This window comes from Notolabrus celidotus, chromosome 3 (assembly GCF_009762535.1).
Source record: "Notolabrus celidotus isolate fNotCel1 chromosome 3, fNotCel1.pri, whole genome shotgun sequence".
Classification (NCBI taxonomy): domain Eukaryota; kingdom Metazoa; phylum Chordata; class Actinopteri; order Labriformes; family Labridae; genus Notolabrus; species Notolabrus celidotus.
The window spans coordinates 23,992,248-24,012,553 of NC_048274.1; the positions used below are offsets into that span (position 1 = coordinate 23,992,248).

The 20,306-nt window shown below is 38.4% G+C and overlaps 2 protein-coding genes across 3 annotated transcripts; one reads left to right on the forward strand and one right to left on the reverse strand.

Annotated features, from left to right (window-relative positions):
• Window positions 1–918: 918 nt before the first annotated feature.
• On the reverse strand, window positions 919–10,632 carry phf10 (PHD finger protein 10). The gene is made up of 12 exons (XM_034680126.1): window positions 10,478–10,632; window positions 9,177–9,286; window positions 8,940–9,070; window positions 8,718–8,801; window positions 8,474–8,598; window positions 8,228–8,377; window positions 7,936–8,045; window positions 7,635–7,782; window positions 6,959–7,111; window positions 3,074–3,182; window positions 2,425–2,613; window positions 919–2,104 (listed from the first exon to the last, which is right to left on the reverse strand). Exons 1-12 carry the CDS (start codon window positions 10,547–10,549, stop codon window positions 2,007–2,009), a joined length of 1,479 nt encoding a protein of 492 aa, XP_034536017.1. The 5' UTR covers window positions 10,550–10,632; the 3' UTR covers window positions 919–2,006.
• Window positions 10,633–11,775: 1,143 nt separating this feature from the next.
• Window positions 11,776–19,880, forward strand: LOC117810836 (ras-related protein Rab-4A). Of its 2 annotated transcripts, none has more exons than XM_034680819.1 (8): window positions 11,776–11,934; window positions 12,990–13,070; window positions 13,636–13,750; window positions 14,916–14,978; window positions 15,113–15,267; window positions 15,406–15,501; window positions 15,611–15,756; window positions 17,233–19,880. In XM_034680819.1, exons 1-7 carry the CDS (start codon window positions 11,919–11,921, stop codon window positions 15,724–15,726), a joined length of 642 nt encoding a protein of 213 aa, XP_034536710.1. In that variant the 5' UTR covers window positions 11,776–11,918; the 3' UTR covers window positions 15,727–15,756; window positions 17,233–19,880. The 2 variants fall into 2 exon arrangements, with proteins under 2 accessions (XP_034536710.1, XP_034536709.1); XM_034680818.1 differs by having other exon boundaries at window positions 11,808–11,934; window positions 17,243–19,880.
• Window positions 19,881–20,306: the final 426 nt, after the last annotated feature.

The following is a 20,306-nucleotide window of genomic DNA, read 5'->3' on the forward strand; positions in this document are numbered from 1 at the left end:
CTCTAGCGGGCCGGTTTTGCCCTGCCGGCCGCATGTTTGACACCCCTGGCCTAAATGGAACAACTGTTCAAACTTATCTTTAATAATTTATACCCTTAAAGAGAGGTTACTGCATTACTAATCAAAAAGATGTTAGATTAGGGACTAATGAGTCAAACAGAATAGCCTGACAAAACTTCTCTTTGAGGGTTCGTGAAACAAGACTTGAGATTATGCTGTTGCTGGTTCTGTTTTAAAAAAAGTGATACTTTATGGTAAACATGAACACATGGGGAGGTTTAAATACCAGAACAGTTCCACTTGATGGCAGCAAAAATATCTCTAAATTCAGGCATGACTTTAAGTGAATTTGCGGATGCTTAGGTGCTAATGTGCTTTTAACACAACTTAAAGCAGCTGATATCTGACATAAAATGGCAATATAAGTTACAAAGGAAAGAAAAAAAAGTGTCATGGATATGGACTGAACAAAATTAACATACAACATCTTGAAGGTGGTAATAATAGTGGAAGAAGTTACGGCAGCAGCATTTAGATTGCCGTACAGTATTGGAAGAAATATTAGACCAGATCTGTCACATCTAAATGCACCAAAACTATATAATGTTAACTCATCATGGGCAAAATATAATAAGAAAATACTTCTATGTTTCTAGTCAATATGCATAGGAATCACACATATACTTTTCAGTTTATTAAATATGTTTTCCTGGGATTTCATGCAACATGGTTCACAACAGGGGTGAAACGTGTTCATTTCTATAAGCTACTGTGAATTTCTGACATTAAAAGTTTTGAACTTTATTGCGAGTGCTGATATCTTTCACATATATTGTCTACTTTGGGTCAGCACTGAGTTTTTTTGAGAGAGCACACCAACTCCTCTTTCATATGATTCACAAAAGGTCATGAAAGAAACACTCTTTGAAGTAGTTTTATTGAAAAAAAGACATCCTAATTCAGTGACTGACATTTTTAGTAACAAATATTCCAGAACAAAATGTTTACTGAAACAAGATACAAAACAAACAAACTCAAGTTACAAAAATAAAAAAAACAATGAAAAATGTTCTTTCAACAGCCAGCTGATAAGAGCTGACTGGTGTTGAAATGTAATGTATTACAAAGTGGTTACATGTTTGATTATTAAACGTGGATGGCAACAAAATGAAAACAAATTGATTTAGCACTCAAGACTTGCACATAAATACCTGATGACTGCTGAGTACCAAAGTCAGTGTCTATTACATGTCATAACACAGGATCATTAGCATCATGTTATCATTTAGGACTTAAGGTAACATTGCTCCTCACTGGCCTGGCTCGTTAAATACATGTTAATCCAAAATACAAACTTTAGTTTATGAGAGAGAAAAAAACAACCAAAAAATGTTGTTTGAAAGAAGCTGATTTACAAAAGTAAGCTCTTATTGACATTGATTGTTTCAGTAGTTTGGATCAAAAGCACCATGTTTGTTCAAATGAAACTGTTTTCATTCAAACAGCGCACCACTGCAGGAATGTTACAATGGAGAAGAAACTCATCAGTTTAAGACAAAAGAATGCACTGGTGTTGAAAGTGGTCAACAGGTGGCAGGGTTTACGATGGAGGAATCTCATTTACAGTGCAGCAGTTAACACTATGTATACATTTATGGTCTCTGGAGTTCAATCAGTTTTCAGCGGTTGCTATGCTTAAGTTAATGTTTGCTCGGGATTAATCATTTAAATGTAGACCTACAGATTACAAGATGAAGCGTTCTGTTTCTCTACTGGTTCAAAAATAAGTTAAATATGTTTGTTGTCACCCGTGATTGAGTAGAGTCAGAGCAGGTAAAGATCTTGTATTTGAATCTTTCCTGTTCAGAGGACAGGCTACACTTGTTAAGTTTTGGATCACAATCATGTGACCTTTGTCAATTAAAAGGCTTTGGAAAATAATGAGACCAAAGACAGTGCATTAGTGTAGAGTTTGGTCCAGGTACTGTGGTTATAGTTGAAGTTCATTATTTTTTAGCTGATTTCACTTTCTTGGGTGTTTTCGCTCCTCCCTTCTTCTTGGGCGTGTTGAAATCTTTGTCGCAAACTTCACACACCCAGAGACCTGCGGAGACAGAGAGAATTCATTCTTACTAGACATGCTGTTTAATTGCTGCAGACCCTTAACTTTCTCTGCATGGTCATAGTTGTCAATCACATCTCAACGTTTTCAACGCTGCCATAGCCAGACTCCAGACAGACCACCAGAGTGCCCTCTTCCTGATCTCCTGGGATTTCAACCATGCATTTATTTTCTACATCGCTTATTATTGTATTTTTATAACTTATTGACTGAATTCTCCCACCCCTGGGATAAATAAAGTATTTCTGATTCTGAAAATGTTCTCAACTCTATTTTACATAAAAACATAAAGAACAACTCACCAGTAGGTATGGAGTCCATGCCCACGCAGAACGTGTGGTACCCTCTGTCGCATTTGTCACAGAACATCATTTCGTCCTCATGGTGGGGCTGCTGGCACACGGTGCAGGTTTTACACTCCATACACTGCCAGCGGTAAGTCTGGATCACACTCACCAGATCCTTACTCATGTCCAGGCAGGTCGGGTGGCCTGAAGTTTGTGGACACGGAGACACATGCACAGAGGCAGACAGACGCACAGAGACACAGATATTAAACTACACTATCGAAAAACACAGTCTCTCATTGAATGTGTGACATAATTATCAAATTGACTATCTGGTGACTGTGAAAAATATCGATTAATGATACTGAGGAGCCAGCTTTCCCATTAATAATCACACAAACAATCATCAGTCTTTTTAAATGGATTCTAAACATCACTTTAGATTAAACAAACTTTTCTTTACATTCATAAAAACTTTTGCTTTGAGGTCAAACTCTTTAGACACAATAAAATGGGATCCAGGTGAACGGTAACTGCTCCTATCAATAACAATTAAATTCTAGGGATCACCATTTATGAATACACTTTATCGATGTTTGTCAAATGTTGATCTAAATCTAAAAAACAGGAAATTATCCTTTAAAAATGAACAGTGTGAACTTACCGCTGTTATCACATTGGGAGCAGTGAATGAGAGCCTCCGGTTTGCCCTTCTTGTTGGCCTCTTTACCCTTCTGGCAAATGCCACATATAGCATTGGGAATGACCTTAGGCTGCAAGGGCAGAATAATGCTATAAAACCACAATATTTCTAAAGTCATGGACAATAAAGTAGTTCAACAAATGTTCCACGGCTGGAGAAAAAACAAACTGATTTGGGTCAGACATTTTGATTGATTTATGCTCGTTAAACATTCATACACTGAAAACAGATTTGATCACATGGCATTAGAGCTGCCATCCAGGTTAATATCGGAGTTTGAAACATGTGGCCTCAGAACATTAAACGGGTCTTCATTATATTCTATGTCAGTGTGCAAATTACAGAACATTTTATTAATCTCAGGTTACCTATATATGCTCTCTATCTTGTAAACATGTCAAATCTGTAATGTAGAGCAGCTATATCGTCACTTATTTTCAAGTAATGGCTTGATTACCACCACACCAAGTTCAAGCACATTGCAGGGCTATTTTATTTACTGGAAAGAACCCTGTATCACCCTTTCTAATCATGTGCGATTGCTAAATGCTATCGGACGCTGATATGAGCTCAAGAAAAGTTGCTCTCTATTGCCAAACACCTTTCAGTTTAACGGGAAGAGAAGACAGGACCAGAGGAAAGAGACAAGAAGAGTTAGGGACATTTAAACCAGGATGCCATACAGGGAGACATTTAAACCTTAAACACTTCTATAGCAAGCTTCTAAAACTGGAATGCTGTGCAGGACTTTGAATGTGAGCTGCAACAGCCTTTATCATTTGTTTTAAGTCCAGCATGTATGTAAGCAGAGGTTGTTTCAGCACAGTCTTTATAACAACCCTGATAAAATCAAAACATGTACACATGTAATACATTTATTTTCCCCTTTTATTCTGGTTAGCAAACCTGTGTTTGTTTTTTTAGCCTACAACAGGTTCAGTAGTGACATCCTATATCCAAATGTCCCCCAACAAGATGAGAGCAGGTCAGACTAAATCTAAAAGCCATGGGGACAAAACTATGAATCAACAAGGTACATGGTTTGGTAATGGTGAAAATCACAGACTAGAAACAAAGCAGAGGGCTAATCTAATGATAGACAGCAGCAGGAGAGGGAAACTGGAAAAATAAGAGGAGCTGAAGGAAGATATTGAAGTATCCACTGTACACATGCAAACACATCTTAATGAACTCGAAACTAAAGTAATTATATCTGTATGAAATGTTCACACAAGCTGCTCGAACTCCAAACATTCACTCGGTGGAAACCACATCAAGTAATATCAGCTGGTGTGATTTGCAAACTGAATAATGTAAACTGTTTGGAATTAAAAGAGGTAAATCTGTAATGACTCACTTTGAAGTGTGTTTACTCTCAACAGCTTTCATATGACATTATAAAGTTCTCAGCACTTTGTAGGATCCAGACACAGAGACAAGGGCTGTTTTTGAAACGGCCTGCTTCATGCTAACGAGAAATGCAGTATGCATACTGTATACTGCGTGTGAAGGTAGTATGTAGTATGTAGTATGTAGTATTGGCCAAGCTGATAGCAAAACTGCTTCTTTAGCATCCTATAATGATTTAAAAAGTTAAGAAGTGGTTTATATGGAATTAAATAATTTTCACAGCACCTAAAAACAAATTGTCCCCGTCAAAAAAGAAGAATAAAGAAAAAGGGGAACATTAGGGCTGTGCATTGTGGGAAACAGTATGCAAGGCAGACTGGTCCGATGCATACTGAGACATTTACTAAATCAGTAAGACATCCGGGAAGTTTTGGAATACTGCAGATTTTGCTCTTGTTCACATACTCCATACTACATCCTGAATTTTGGCCAAATCAGTACGTACTGCTAGTATAGAAGGCGGTTTCGAAAACAGCCATACAGACAGACGGATACACACACTCATTCACATCTGATTGTTTGCACTGATTCAACATCAGTTGTTTATATTGTTGCAAGATCTCATTGTTACATTCATTGACTTGCTAACCTCCTAGCCGTGCCTCATAACTCATGAATGAATAAGCTTTGATAATTTATAATGTCCTTTCTACCCTTAAAAAAAAAAGTAAGGCGTGTGAACCACAGTGATTGATTTCTGGACTCATTAAGCTGAACACATCACATTGATGGTTTAACATGTATGGGACATGCAACATGTATCACAGTATGAAGAAAATACTTCTGTAGACACATTTAGTCAATCTAATTCAACCTTTGTTGTTCATGGTTGGTTTTTATTCATGACTTGTTTGTAAAATAGCACATCACTCATCATGAGGTCATCAGAAACCACTGCACAAACTGTCCATGGTAGCAGACCAGAGCGGAGTAACGTTAATCAGCTGTAACTTGTGCTATCAGTAGAAATGCTTTAACTTTCCTCTACTGGGACTTTCTGTAAATATGTCAGCAGTTCAAAAGGTGCGGTACATTTGACCCCTAGAGGTCAAGTCTTCAGTTACAAACTAATGGATAATAATAACTGAAGACTTGCCTCATGGCTGTTCTGTTTCTTGGAGCTTGTATCATCGTCAAATATTGGTACAATCAAGGGGTTTTATTATACTGACGTATTTAACAGTAATGTACCAGCATGCAATGCCTGCAGAATGATCTGGTAAAAATAATAAAAAGCTTTAAACTGAAGTTAAATCAAACTTACCCATGCTAAAACTGGTGACTATTTTAAACAGACTCTAAAAATGGACCATGCCCACACCTCAAAGCTGAGCTGAACTTAATTGGAAAAAACCAAGCCCATCATACTTTCATTGATACCAGTGTATTTAATGTATTGGAAATGTTCTTTTTCCAGCAGTAAGTGTTGGTCAAATAAAAGAGAAAGTAAAGGAAAGAATGGTTCATTTGTTTCCCACCAACAGCCCCTCAACTGAAGGCGTCTACTTAAAACAGCAACCAGAGACGAGCCACTGGCTGCTTGTTTAAGAAAGGTCCTTCCATGTGAGGGCTCTAAACCCAGAGAGACACTCACTGAGACCACTAGTCGTTCAGCTCAGCAGCAGTGTGAACACGGTCAACAACTCCTCACCTCTTCAACTTGACATTACGGGGACAAGTAGGGCCCATGTCAAACAGCTGTCTGATACTTATTAACAGATTAACAGTACATCACATGGTGTATAAACATAGCATATATTATCATAGCAGAACATACTTCAAACATGACGGTTAAGTGTATTCAACACTTTAAATATAAAAGGTTCTCTAGTGTTTAACAATAACTATTCTTAAAAGCAACCACAAACTGTCTGTGGTTTATATTTTCTATATCAGTATAACAAAAAGACTTTGTTTTTCAAAAATGAAAAAGGAAAACTAGCAGCCAAAACATCCCCTGACTTGTCTCAGATGTATCTTTTTAGACAAGTGAGGACAGACAAGAGGTATATTGAAGACATTAAAAAGGAAAAATATTTTTAAAGTTCAAATTTGTCTTTGCTGAAAACACAAAAAAAGTGAAAGTGCAGTGAAAAAGAAACAAGCGGATTGTTCCTTTAAAATGTTCTTATTGCTCACAGTCTGATACGAAGATGGGGGAAAAAAAGTCACATGGTAATCATAAAAAAAACCAAAGTGAAGACAGGCCCTCCCTGTGGGAGTGGGTAATGTGTGTGTTTTATGTGTTTGTGTGGACCACATTGTCCCAGCTAAGAAGCTGACAAACTGTAGAAGCTGGAGAACAAAGTGAAGAAAGCTAGGGAGGGGAAGCAGGATGGATGGAGTAAGGGAGTGGTAGAAGTAGAAAGAGGAGGAGGGGGTAGAAAAGTGCTGCTGCTGTTGTTGGAGAAGAGTTCAGGTGGTTTTGTCCTCTACCTTGTACCCTGGGGTGGCTTTGTGGGAGGCTGAGTGGCGGTGGCTGCCGTCTTTTCCCGGCGTGGATGTCCTGTCTTTGGCCTTGGACTTGTTGCCAGGTCCACTTCCTCCCTCCTGGCTCTCCATGTCTGATGCGTTTCCTGAAGAACTGTCCTGGAGAGGAAAGAAGAGGGAAGAAGATTGAAGGATGAGGGATCTAACAGTGATTTATAATCATGCATTTCCATGTTGAGGTCTAAATGAATCTAGGATGAATCGAGAAGCAACCTCCGGTCTCAAACTATGAAGCCCATGAGGAAGTGTTATAAATTGCAATACATTGAGAATCCACTTGAGGCTGGCTGCAGAAACACCAGAAACCACATACACACCAATTCAAAAAAGATGATCTTTGCAGCATTAATAAACATGTTAACAGCCTGGATCAAAAAAATGGCTTGGCTCTACGTAGCTTATTTCTCTATCGGCACACACTGTACGGGGGGTGATTTTTTTTCTAACGTGACGGTTCAGAAGATATTAAGATTACGACCGCCGTCGATTGGCTTCAAAACAGTGCTCAGGAAGAGATGGGTGACGTCACGGATACGACGTCCATTATTTATACAGTCTATGGGATGAATGCATTATCTGGTATAGATTCAGACTGCTATATAAGCACAGCTTCAACTCTTACAGATGAGTTCTTGTTCTTTTTATCATCCTTTCCATCCTCAGCATCATCTGAATCAGGTTCTGAGTCCAGGGCAGGCAGCTCTGGATCCAGTGGAGGCTCAAACAGTGCCGTGTTCAATGGCAAGTATCGCAGCTCATTGGGAGAGTACCTGTCAGGCACAACACAAAGATGTAGACAAAATACAGACAGTACACTATCCAAAAAAACAACTTTCATTTATTCATAGGGTCATACTATTGTGGTATAGCAGCATGGATGCGAAAAGAGCCACAAAGTTAGCAAATTATCTTTTTGCAGGTACCTTTTATAGTAGTCCTGGAACTGTCCTGGAATGAGAGCCACAGGGTAAGGACCTGTCCTTGTCAGGTCTGGAGCCAGCACTTTGAACCTGCCCTGAGGCACCTGAATAATCTGAGACAAAACACAGGACATGACGACAAGTCAGAAGCAAACAACACAAAATGCTCTTTTTTCTACGGTAAGGTCACAAGGAGTGTTAACCATTTAGTGTTATTCTCAGAGACAGTTCTCTTTACAATTTAAGAATAAATCCTTCATTATCTTCAGCATCTATTTTCCCACGTTGGACTTACATGTGTCTGGAGGTCAAAGTATGCTCTCCTCTCTTCCATACGCTCTCTGTTGAAGTTACTGTTGAACTCTGCAGCTTTTTTAGCCGCTTTCTTAATGTACTCGGGAACCTTGCTGGCCTCAACCTTCTGAGGGTTCTGCGTCTGCATTTGCTATATGAAAGGCAACAGATAAACAATATGCACGTGAGAAGACTTAAATCAGAACACCATAATTATAAATAATATTACTTTGGTTTTTAAACTTACAGAATACTCTTTTGCTATTCTCTGTCGTTCTCTCTCTTGCAGTATGACTGAATACTCAGAGTGTTTGACAGGATACTCCTTTATCATCAGATCTATCACTTCATCACTTCGAAGAGCTGTCAGGCCTGAACACAACAGACACACGGAGGATATCTTATCAACAAAGTAGGGAAGTATATCCTGGAAGAATTCAATGTAGTGCAACAATTTAAAGTGATCTCAGTGTTAAAGATTTCGTTCTTACCCAGAGTACACTGTGTCTCAGTTATGACGTTCTGTTCACGCAGGTAAAGCTTCTCTTTGTGGGACAAGTCTCTTCTCTCCATATCTGCAGAGTAGTCAACAAACATTTTATAGTTAAAATAAAGGAGGCCTCATTCTATACATCAGATGAATAAGAAAAAATAACTTCACTAAAACCTTTGAACAGGTATCGTATTATCTAATAATATTACTCCAGTCTTACCAGGGTATTTCCTCTTGAAGGATGTGACTCCCAGGTATTCGCTGACCTGCTCCTGTAACATGTAATACTCTCCTGTGTCATCTGGAGGCCACTTATACTCTGTCAGGTTTTCTGCTGGGAAATATGTCGGGCTGGGAGGAGGGTTGTTTTTGGAACAAAAATAAACATTAAAAGATGCGTTCTTTGTGTTTTTTTTCCAGCCCCTTAGGTATATGGCTCTGTTGTAAACAAACCTACCCTAGGTCTTGACTAGAAGTGTCACAGCTTCGAGAACTGTCCCCTGAACCCATCCTTCTTCTCTTAGGAGGCTGGCTGCCATCATTGGACACTTCTTCTATAACATCCTCCTACAGATGAAAGAATAAAAAGCCACAGATTCGATCTTGTACGTTTAAAAATGACATGATACTATCAGCAATTTCCACTAATGCTTGCCTTTACAAAGTGGACCTAATAGTGATAGATAGATAGATAGATAGATAGATAGATAGATAGATAGATAGATAGATAGATAGATAGATAGATAGATAGAAACTTTATTAATCCTTTGGGAAGGTTCCCTCAGGAAATTGAGATTCCAGCAGCCAGGTAACACCAAAGGACAGAAAAAGCAGCACGTAGGTACAAAAGATAAAAAATCACAGGTTATATATACACAGTACAGTACACAATAGCAGCAATATACAAGTCTAAAAAGGAATACCGGTGCAGGTTTATAATAAAATATCAGCAGCAATAATAAATAGATAGATAATTAACTATAAATAATGAGTAGTGCAAGCTTGTTTGAATTGTGTTGTTCGTCATTAGTGTCATTAGTGAGAAAATAAAACCAAGATTATGATTTCCTCATGTTTACTGACCCCTTCTTTCTCTGAGTGAAGCTGTTGATGTTGTTCTTCAGTTGGCACTATTATTATCTAATATGTGGCGCAACATTTACTCCAACTTAATGCATTGTTTTCATTTATAAAGGCGCCTTTCTTAGCACTCAAGGTCACCGTACAGGGCAGAACTTGGTAGTATAAGGCACGTTTAGGCTGTTTCTTCAATAATACAAGCATAGTCGGAAATTCTGATTAAAGGAGATATTTCCCCTTGAATAAAAAACAGCTAGCTCATTAAAGCGGAGTCCTGAAATACTACATGACCAACAACAGAGTATTTTAAGCGCAGACCACGTGTGTTTCTGAAAGCAAAACATGTCAGAGTGGAACAAAACAGGTAGAGTTAGTTGGCAAAGTTGTGACAGAGAAAAATAAACCTAACATTTTTTTATGTCAAACCACTTTTAGCTGAACAATTTGATATGGTATATCTTGCTTTGGCATGGAAAATAAAGTGTGAACACAGTGTTGTAAATGCTCTCGATCTGTGCTCATTAAAAACAAAGAGGTGACGCTAAAGTCGATTATTGTCATTCAATGACGAAGATAGCCGTCTGATAGCTAACCAGCCTCTAGCTGAGCATGCGATGATTTAGTTCTTCCTGAGCAAAGCACATTATTATCCATGTTTTATTGAAATGTAAACGTCACCTTTATGGATTGTGCTCCAGGAGTAGCAGGGTTGCTATCGCAGGGAGGTCTCACGGGGAGCACAGTCGCCATATTACTGAAAATTAAACCTTCGGTTAGGCTAGCTCAGTAGCCTCGTCTTCGTATTCTTCTTCGTGTGTTATTTTGTCGTTGGTTAAGGAACGTGGACGCCCCCTGCTGTGGTGGAGGGTGAGTGAGAAAAAAGACATTCTATTCTATTCTATTCTATTCTATTCTATTCTATTCTATTCTATTCTATTATATTATATTCTATTATATTATATTATATTATATAAGGAGTGTTTATTGTTATAGGAAATATCCATTAACATGTTAAAATAAAGGAGCACAACCGAGCCACAGTCGTTCAAAGTATGAATATAAATATGGTGACAATTTAAGATAAGATAAGATAAAATAAGATATTACTTTATTGATCCGGGGGGGAATTCAGTTGTTACAGCAGCCCAAACATAAGTACAATAAGTAAGAATAAAATAAAATAGAATAAATAAAAATAAAAATAAAATAAAATAAAAAAGTAAAAATAAAAATAGATAAATAAAGCTAGAATACAATTTAGATATATGCAATGTTACAAATGGAATTTAAATTAAATAGAAGAAATTACAGGCAGTATTATAAAATGTCAGTAGTGACAGGTTGACATGGTGTGATTATGGTTGGTAATGACAAATTAAGCAATAAATAAAAATAATATGGGTATGTAATATGCCCATGAGTTGTAGTTAGAATAATAATGTAATGTAACATAATATAATATGGCAAGACAATTATAATACAGTATATTATGCATTATAATGCCAGCAGCAGTCAAGAGAGAGAGTTCGGGATGAGATGATGGAGTATGACTTATGTGTGAATTTATGTAAACAAAAATGTAACAAAATTTATGTAAACAATCCACATGTTCTAGATTGTATTTACAAATGTATTTATCTCGTGTATGTAAAGGTTGTATGTATACAGAGTTTAGCTGCAAAAATGGTATATGAACTAATACGTAAGTGGTCTGACAGCCTTGTTTTACTATTTGCATAAAGTTTAATTTTCAGGGGCATAGCAATTACGAACATGAGAGTCCACGTTCGTCAATTTTAGGCATTGTTTCCAACATGAAATAAATAATTCTGACAGATTTTATGTGACTGAATGTTCTCAAAGACTAAATATACTGTAGTTGTTGGAGTGTATTGTTAGCGCCACCCTGTGATCATCTGAAAACACTAACATGTTTTGTCAGCTAAGGGGGGCTTTTATTTTGAAAGTCCAGAGCACGTACGGGAAGTCGGATGGGAAAATCAGCTGGAATCCGCGGAAACCACCAACAGGAATATTTCCCTTTACAAAGCTAGCTCTCCATCTGTCAAATAGTTTTCCTCTCGTTCCTCCTGTGAAGTGTCAGAGCGCCAGGGTGGTGATGTCGGAGTCATATGGTGAGAAGGTTTTCAGAGTCCACCTCTTATCTTCAGGCAGACTCCGGGATGGGGTCTGAGGGTCTGAGGCAGGTGTGCCGACAGAGATTTCTCCCATCGTAAACAGATAGCTGGCAGGCTAACCGAGCCTTTAGTAAAGGCTGTGGCCTTAGAAAATGCCATGTCAGCGTTAGTAATACCACATAGTTTATTTAGTAGAGATCCCTGTGACTAAATGTGTCGAGTTTGTGAGGTTGTGAATCCTCACTGGGGTTAGAGGAGGTGACAGGAGGTGACACCGGGGACCAGGCTGTGGGGTGATAGAGCTGATCTGCCAGATCTGCCTCTCTGTGTATCTGTGTCTTTCTCAAGCATGGGTATCATAGTGGGGGCAAAAGTGGAACTGATTATGTGAAGGAAAGGCCTGAATAACAGTATTGTTTTTGGCATATCTGTCGTTGGAGTAATTAATTCTATGTTTAACCTTGAATTGAATTAACCCATGTCGTATACAAATGGTGGAAGTGTGTCCAGCAGAGATACCACACTTATATGATTCGATACGATACTGAATACTTTTTTGGCAATTTAGTCGATTACCGATACCGATACTTTCAGTGATTCAAAAAAATAATAATAAAATGCAACGCTTGAAAGACAATTCCCATGACAATTACTGTTCATTTAACATTTAACTATGGGACGTCGTTTGTAAAGTTGTGCACACTGAAAACAACAGCAACATTTCTCCACATTTAGCTCTTGAAAAGTAAAAGAGAGAGAGCTGAAAACTTCACTGCAGAAAATGGAAAAAAATCCTCTGTGAAAAGCATAATAATGCTTAAACTATTTCTACATAATAATTAACATAAGATTGATATTTCTGCAGTTTTTTTATATTCGTGAGTTGACATGTATACTTCTACAACTGTGATAACCAAATATTGTGTTATAAACTCAGATCGGCTGATGTCTTGGTTGGACTCTGTTATAACAGTCTCCATTGCTGTAACAGACAGACAGTCTTGTGTTATCTTGTGCATGTACTCATCATCCTTTCTGTATTCCTATCTCAGATTTCCTGTTTAAATTCCTGGTGATTGGGAATGCCGGAACAGGCAAATCCTGTCTACTGCACCAGTTCATTGAGAAGAGATGTAAGTCCAAAACATGAAAGACACACATGCTTTTATTGTTAATGCATGTGCAGCACGACAGAAGTTTTGTCTAAGAGTCCAATAGTGAATAAAGGGGTAGGATTAGATGAGTTTTAACTTCTTCCTACTCCTTTCCGCACATGTAAAGTAAAATGTTTCAGTGCTTGCTAATGGAACTGATTGATTTGGGGTTTTTTTGTATAACTATTTATTATTTTTTACTTGTACGTTTTTTTTTTTTATTTTACTTTTACATGTTTAAAATAAAGACATCAAATTTAAAAAAATCAAAAGTCCTAGAGCTAGCACTCCCCAGACAAATGCCTATATTCTGTGCAATGAGTGTTAATTAAGAAGCAACACCTAAGTATGACATGTGATAAAGGGTTATCCATTTTAATGTAATTCTGAGACATTATCTTGCAAGAGATTTTTTAAGTGTGGACAGTAAACTTCAGTCTGATTCAGTGTGTTTTCCTCAATAAAAAGATAGATTTCAGGGTATAATTATGATGTGTACTGCTAGTATTACAAAATGCAACATTTGCCTTTTTGTGTTTTTCAGTCAAAGATGAATCCAACCACACGATTGGAGTCGAGTTTGGCTCCAAGATTATCAATGTGGTCAACAAGATGGTCAAACTGCAGATTTGGGACACTGCAGGACAAGAGAGGTTCAGGTAAAGAAGAGTCCCTGCTGGTTGGCATATTTCCTGATCCAACTCAATGTATTCAACTCTAAAAATCTTCAACTTAGAAAAATCTGCTTTTGTAACACCTGATTTTGGGTTACAGGCAAAACAAGTTATTTCTATGACACTGCCTAATGCAAACACAAAGCCTTTATTAACAAGGTGTTGCAAATTAGTTTGGACTAGGAAAATGTGTGACTTTCAAACTCAAAAGCGGGAGTACATTATGGGATGCAACATGGTCACATTAGAAAGAAGAGATGGACCACAGTCATGGATGGTGATTAAAGAGAGTTCAATAATTTAAAAAATCTATATTTGCTTTTAGATTTTTTTGCTCACATTGTATTTGTAGTGAGATGTTTGTTTTTAACTGTAAAGGTGACCTACATTAGCTCTGACTAATAAAACATAACAGGTAGGATTCATCTGTTGAAGTAACCTCTTCATCCTGTCTCAAACAGTCACTAGCTTCATTTAGTTTAGCTAACTCTTTCTGCATGTAAAGCCAAAATTTCTGCTTCAGAATGAGCGGACATGTTCTCATTTCGCGCTTCAAATGAGGACAATGAAAAACCGAGAGGAAATGGAAGTTACCATATGTAACTGCTAGTGTTGGACTCAAGACCGGTCTCCGAGACCGGAGACTGATTTTATATCAAGACCACTTATTTCAGGTCTCGTCTCGGAATCAAAAACATTTTTACTCGGTCTCGGACTGGGCGGACTCCATATTTTATATCAAGACCGGTCCAGACCACCACTGATGCACTCTGAGTCCCTGTCGTTACTGTGATAAGAGAAAATTGAAACTTAAGGAGTCGAAAGAAAGGCAACAAAGACAAAACCAAACCGTGTTGGTTGCTATCAATAGTATTCAAAGCAAACTTAAATAAAACAAACAGAAGTCTTTTATTTTGTTAACTCTTATAATGATTTTTCATTGATATGTGGTCTTGTCTCAGTCTTGCCCTGCCGTGGTCTTGGTCTTGACTCAGTCTCGATCCCTAAATGTCTTGGTCTTGTCTTGGTCTCAGTGCACTGGGACATGTCTTGGTCTTGGTTAATGTGGTCTTGACTACAACACTAGTAACAACTGACCACTGGCTCATTTTGTTAAATCTATCTTCATTTGTGCGTCTGTGTGTGTCAGGTCTGTGACCAGGAGTTACTACAGAGGAGCAGCAGGAGCCCTGCTGGTCTATGACATCACCAGGTACATCAGCCAATCACAGAACTTGTTTTCAGATCACCTCCATATCAAGTCCCTTGTTTTTCATGCAGCTCCGCTCTCTTTCCCTAAATATAACCTGTGTCTTCCTGCTGCCTCTCCGTCTCTGCTCACTGCAGCAGAGAGACGTACAACGCCCTGACCACATGGCTCAGCGATGCCCGGATGCTTGCCAGTCAGAACATCGTCATCATCCTGTGCGGAAACAAGAAGGACCTGGACGCTGACAGGGAGGTCACGTTCCTGGAGGCATCACGCTTTGCACAGGAGAATGGTGAGATCTGCAGATTGTGTTCATTCTTCTGAAATGATTGCATTATACTTCAAAGAATCATGCTGCTCAGCGTAAACTGATTGAAGTGTGAAGTTTCAAAGGAGTGTGTTTGCGTGTGTGTGTGTGTGTGTTTGTCAGAGCTAATGTTCCTGGAGACCAGCGCTTTGACAGGGGAGAATGTGGAAGAGGCCTTTGTGCAGTGTGCTCGCAAAATCCTCAACAAGATAGAGTCAGGTAGGAACCACCATCCTCACCTTTGACCCCTAATCCCCAGACTATAAAGACCACACACTGTTGCAGCTCTCATGAACAAATTTGACTTCCCTTCTTCTCTTACTTTCAGGAGAGCTGGATCCAGAGAGGATGGGTTCAGGTATCCAGTATGGTGATGCTGCGTTACGACAGCTCCGTTCTCCTCGTCGTGCTCAGCCACAGGGTACGCAGGACTGTGGCTGCTAGTGGAGGTGCTCAGTCACATACATGGACAAGGTAAAGGACCTGTGTGTGCACCTGTTTCTGTTTGTGCTGTGTGTGTGATGTGACGGAGGTATTTTTGGTTGTTTTTACACCACAGAAGAAGTATTTATCCGCAGTTCCCCTCCACATTAGGAGTCTCAAAGCTTTCAGGCTGCCTGTGGAGCCACTTGACATTCTGCTCATTGCTCTCAGCGCTGTGCATCTGCTGCTGTCAGACGCTGTTTGTCCTCCACACGCCTGTCACTCATGATGTGATTTACAAACCTCTGTTTGATGCACATTCAGAATATAAGGCCATTTTAGGAAAACACATAGTTGCTGATTGGCTATAACTTCAAAGATAAAGGATAAGTTGTTTTTACACGGGGTTACCCTTTCAGTATCAAGCACTGTAGTCCCTTCATCTCTCGTCTTGTTTTTGTCAGTGTAGAAAAAGGCCGACTCAATTACTGCATGAATGACCCAACCTCACCTCACCTCACCTCACCTCACCTCACCTCACCTCACCTCACTTCACGTAATGTAACATAACATTACCTCACCTCCCCTAAAGCCTTTATTTTTAATAGTTTTGTTTTGTGTTGTTAAAAAGACTTCAAATTCATGAGTCAGACTCTGTTTTCACAGGTCATGGTCTTCTCTCTGTAGTTATTTTATCCATCTATTAATTTCTGATCCTTTAGTGTTTGGCTTATGCTTATTAACCCTCCTGTTGTGTTGTGGGTCAAATTTACCCTTTTTAAAGTCTATTTTAGGCAATATATGCCTTCCAAACCAGCTAATGCAGCATAAAATTTTGGAAAGCATGTGACAGAAGAGGTGTCATGTTAATTTATCAACAACACTTCATAAGATGAAAAGATTAAATTTTTTTTTTTTTAAATGAACAAAAATCTGTCATGTCAAACGATTGTATTCATATTTAAGGCTTTCCAATGTACAGTAAAAAAAACTTTTAACATTAATTTCAATGAAAAACGAGTTATCCTCATTGAACCCTGATCTGTGAGAATTAAAGAACACCAATGGACCAAATCTGGATTTAAATGGTTAATAATGGAGTTAAAAATTAGATTAAAGAAAAAAGTGTGTTGGGATTTTTTGGGGTTCTGACACTTGGATAATTGAATATGCCCTGGGTCAAATTGACCTAGGAACATTATTGCTGTTCCAGAGAAACGAACGCAACAGGAGAGTTAAACAAGAGTGAACAGCTTTTCTCTGGCTTCTATTCTCAGCTGCAGCTTTTGGGTGTTAGTGTTTGTTTGCTTATTTCTTATCCAAATTTCTTGCTCGCCTTTATATCCCAAAGACTACTGCTTACAGCTATCTTACCTTTTTCATTTCCTCTCTGTGCCTATGATGTGTGTGTGTGTGTGTGTGTGTGTGTGTGTGTGTGTGTGTGTGTGTGTGTGTGTGTTTGTGTGTTTGTGTGTGTGTGTGTGTGTGTGTGTGTGTGTGTGTGTGTGTGTGTGTGTGTGTGGTTAGTGCGTTTCAGACAGGTTTGTGAAGACCAGAAGAGGGTCAGCCTCATGGGGGGACCCAAACGATCGTGGGCTCAGGATGCTGTGCCGATGACTCCTCTCTGATCCTCGATTTGACCTTTAACCCCAAACCTTCAGAATCTTCAGAAACTTTTGAACCTCCCTTGTCACGGCTACACCTGCAGAGAGCCAAAAAGACTTCCTTGCCACGCCCCCTCCACAGAACTCTGAGCAAATCCATGGTAACCATATTCCACCTACCCTATACCCTTCATAATTCTGCTCTATGATTGGACCAAACCCCCGAAAAGCCCTCCAATCAGGATGTGAATTACCAACATGTCTGTAAGATGTTTTCATCCTTCACTTCGTTCTGCTTACCTGCAAACAAAGTACACTTTGGTTTCTCTCTTGTCATTACCACCAGGAATAATCCACAGTTTGTTTTCTTGCGTTATCAAATTTTACAAACAGGCTAAATCCGTCTTTTTGTTGGATTTAAAGGTGTCAGCAACTTAATGTTGTATCTGAAAGAAAACTATGACTTTCCCCTTTAAGACAGTTTTTGAAAGGCGGTGTAGATTTAGCCAAGTGGTTAATTTTCTAACCCATGTAGCAGGTGACGGGGGTCTGATTCAAGCCTGCGGCCCCTTTCCCGTATTTCATTCCCCCACACTGTCTCCTTGTTTCCTGCTCTATTCACAGTCCTGTCCTCTCTAAATAATGGCATAAAATATCAAAATATATTACTTAAAAATATGTTTTTATTTAATACATCTTGTGCTGACTGACACCTACATGCAGGTATCTACCAACACAGAAAATGTGGTTTTAAGATATTTTGGACATTTCTTTAAAAGGTTTTTGACATATCCTGCGCTTGAAGGTTAAAACTGATATAACAATTATATAATAATAAAGTTTATCTATAAAGCACTTATCAAAACAGACATTAAAAAGTGCTTTACATCATAAAAACCCACAATAAAGAGAACAAAGCATGGGGGGGGGGGGGTATATGGGCTGGCAAGACAATTTAAGAGGAACAGCTGAAAAAAGAGTTAAAGAGAAACTACTAAAAGCAATTAAACAATTAAAATCAGTAAAACAAAGAGTGAATAAAAGAAAACCATGAATAAAAGTAGATTAAAAATAAATGTAACATCGTGGATAAAACAATATCACAGGAAGGCCTTTCGATATAAACATGTTTTCAGCTGTGATTTAGAAGAAGATGCTGATGCAGCTATATGCAGACATGTCCGTCGATGTCCATGGCAAGTCCCTCCCCGGGGTTTTAAAGGAAGCATGTTCATATGCAGAGTTAGAAGCTAATTGCTTCCAGCCTCTAAGCTGACCCCTAAAACACAGACAAGAGGCATCGATGTTATCACCTAATCTTGAAAAAAAAATCACCTAACTGTTGAACTTTCCCTTTGACTGCGACATATTTAAAAAACCTCCCAGCATCCCACAGTGAGCTTCTTCCTCCCTCCACCTGCACTAACAGTCTGCTACCTATTCATACATTTTCACACCCTGTATACACAAGTCACTCTTTCTTTACACTTAGCCTCTCAGTATGCCATGTTACTCTTCATCAGCACACCTACCACTCCTTCATCCTTCTTCTTCTTCTTCTTACCTGCATTATGAACATCCCAGCATCCTCTCTGTTACCTGCCTGCACCTCTGCACACCTGTTCACCTGCCTGACAATTTGCTCAGCCCCCTCTCTCCCACTCCCCCCACAGTATCTTACACACTGTACAGTGTTTTCTGTATATAGAGAGTGACGCATGTTTTCTCAAACAGAATATCAGAGTATTTCATTATGAAGAGATATATGTATATTGAAGTAGAAGTCATATTCAACATCTCTTTCATGCTCCACTGTATTATTATCATGTTAAGCTACTATACGCTGCTGATGTGTGAGCAGTATGGATGAGCAGTGCTGTTTGCAGCAATGATGTTTATGTGTAAATGAGGAGATAATGAGGACTATCACGTTTATATGACAAAAGGCTGTTCCATCATATTTCAAGCTCATAGATTTAAAAAAAAAAAAAAAAGACAAAGGCAAACATTCAGAGCTTACACTGGCTTTCTGTTATAGTATCACATCTCTTTGAGTGTGAGAGTAACACATCATCATTATTTACACACCAATCCTTCAGTTAAATGATTCATCTGATACACTTTTCTATCAGAAAGATTTCAGCTATGACTCTGATCTTAGTCATTTCTTAATGTTGCCTGTTTACATGAGTACCTCAGCGTCTGCCGCCAGCTGTGGGTTAATACTTACTGAATGCATTTCAAGTTTTAACATGAATCTATGAATCTATGGGGTGTGTGTTTGACTGTATTTTTGTCTTCAAAGATCCTCAGTGTCCACTGTTTCAAAACAACGCATTCCTCCTTTAAATCAAGCACACTTCAACCTGTACAAGTGTTTCACATCAGATCTGATGGCTTTGGCTGCTCCATGTCAGGTTGCTGTCTTGTGTTTGTGTTCATGAAGTCCTTTGTTTATATTTACTGTATGTATGTCTGGTTTACTCTTGTCATTATGAATATCATGGATTTTTAATTTATTGTGTATGATAAAAGCATATGTTTTTAGAATAAAAAACTACTACAGATACAGGATCGAGTTTGAAAAGCATTTTCCTTGGTATAATCTATGATTTCTAAACCGTCTTTTACTTTATTGATAATGTCTGAGAGATTCACACATAAAAGAGAACGCAACAAACAACAAAAAAGTAAAACATAACAAATCAGAAAACAACATAAGCTCCTGGACAGTGCGTTCGTCCAATCAGCAACAAACCTGTCACAGCAGATACCTACATTTTCAGTTAGAAGTTAATGTTGTTGTGTTTTATTGTTGGATTTTCTTTTTGCTGTTGTGTTTTCAGATTTATTGTTGTTTGGCCATTTGGGGCGACTGTAGTTTCAATATCAATCAATAAATCTTAATTTGTACAGTGCCAAATCACAACAAACGTTATCTCAAGACGCTTTTACAAACATAGGAGGTCTAGACCACTCTATCAAATTATTAACAAA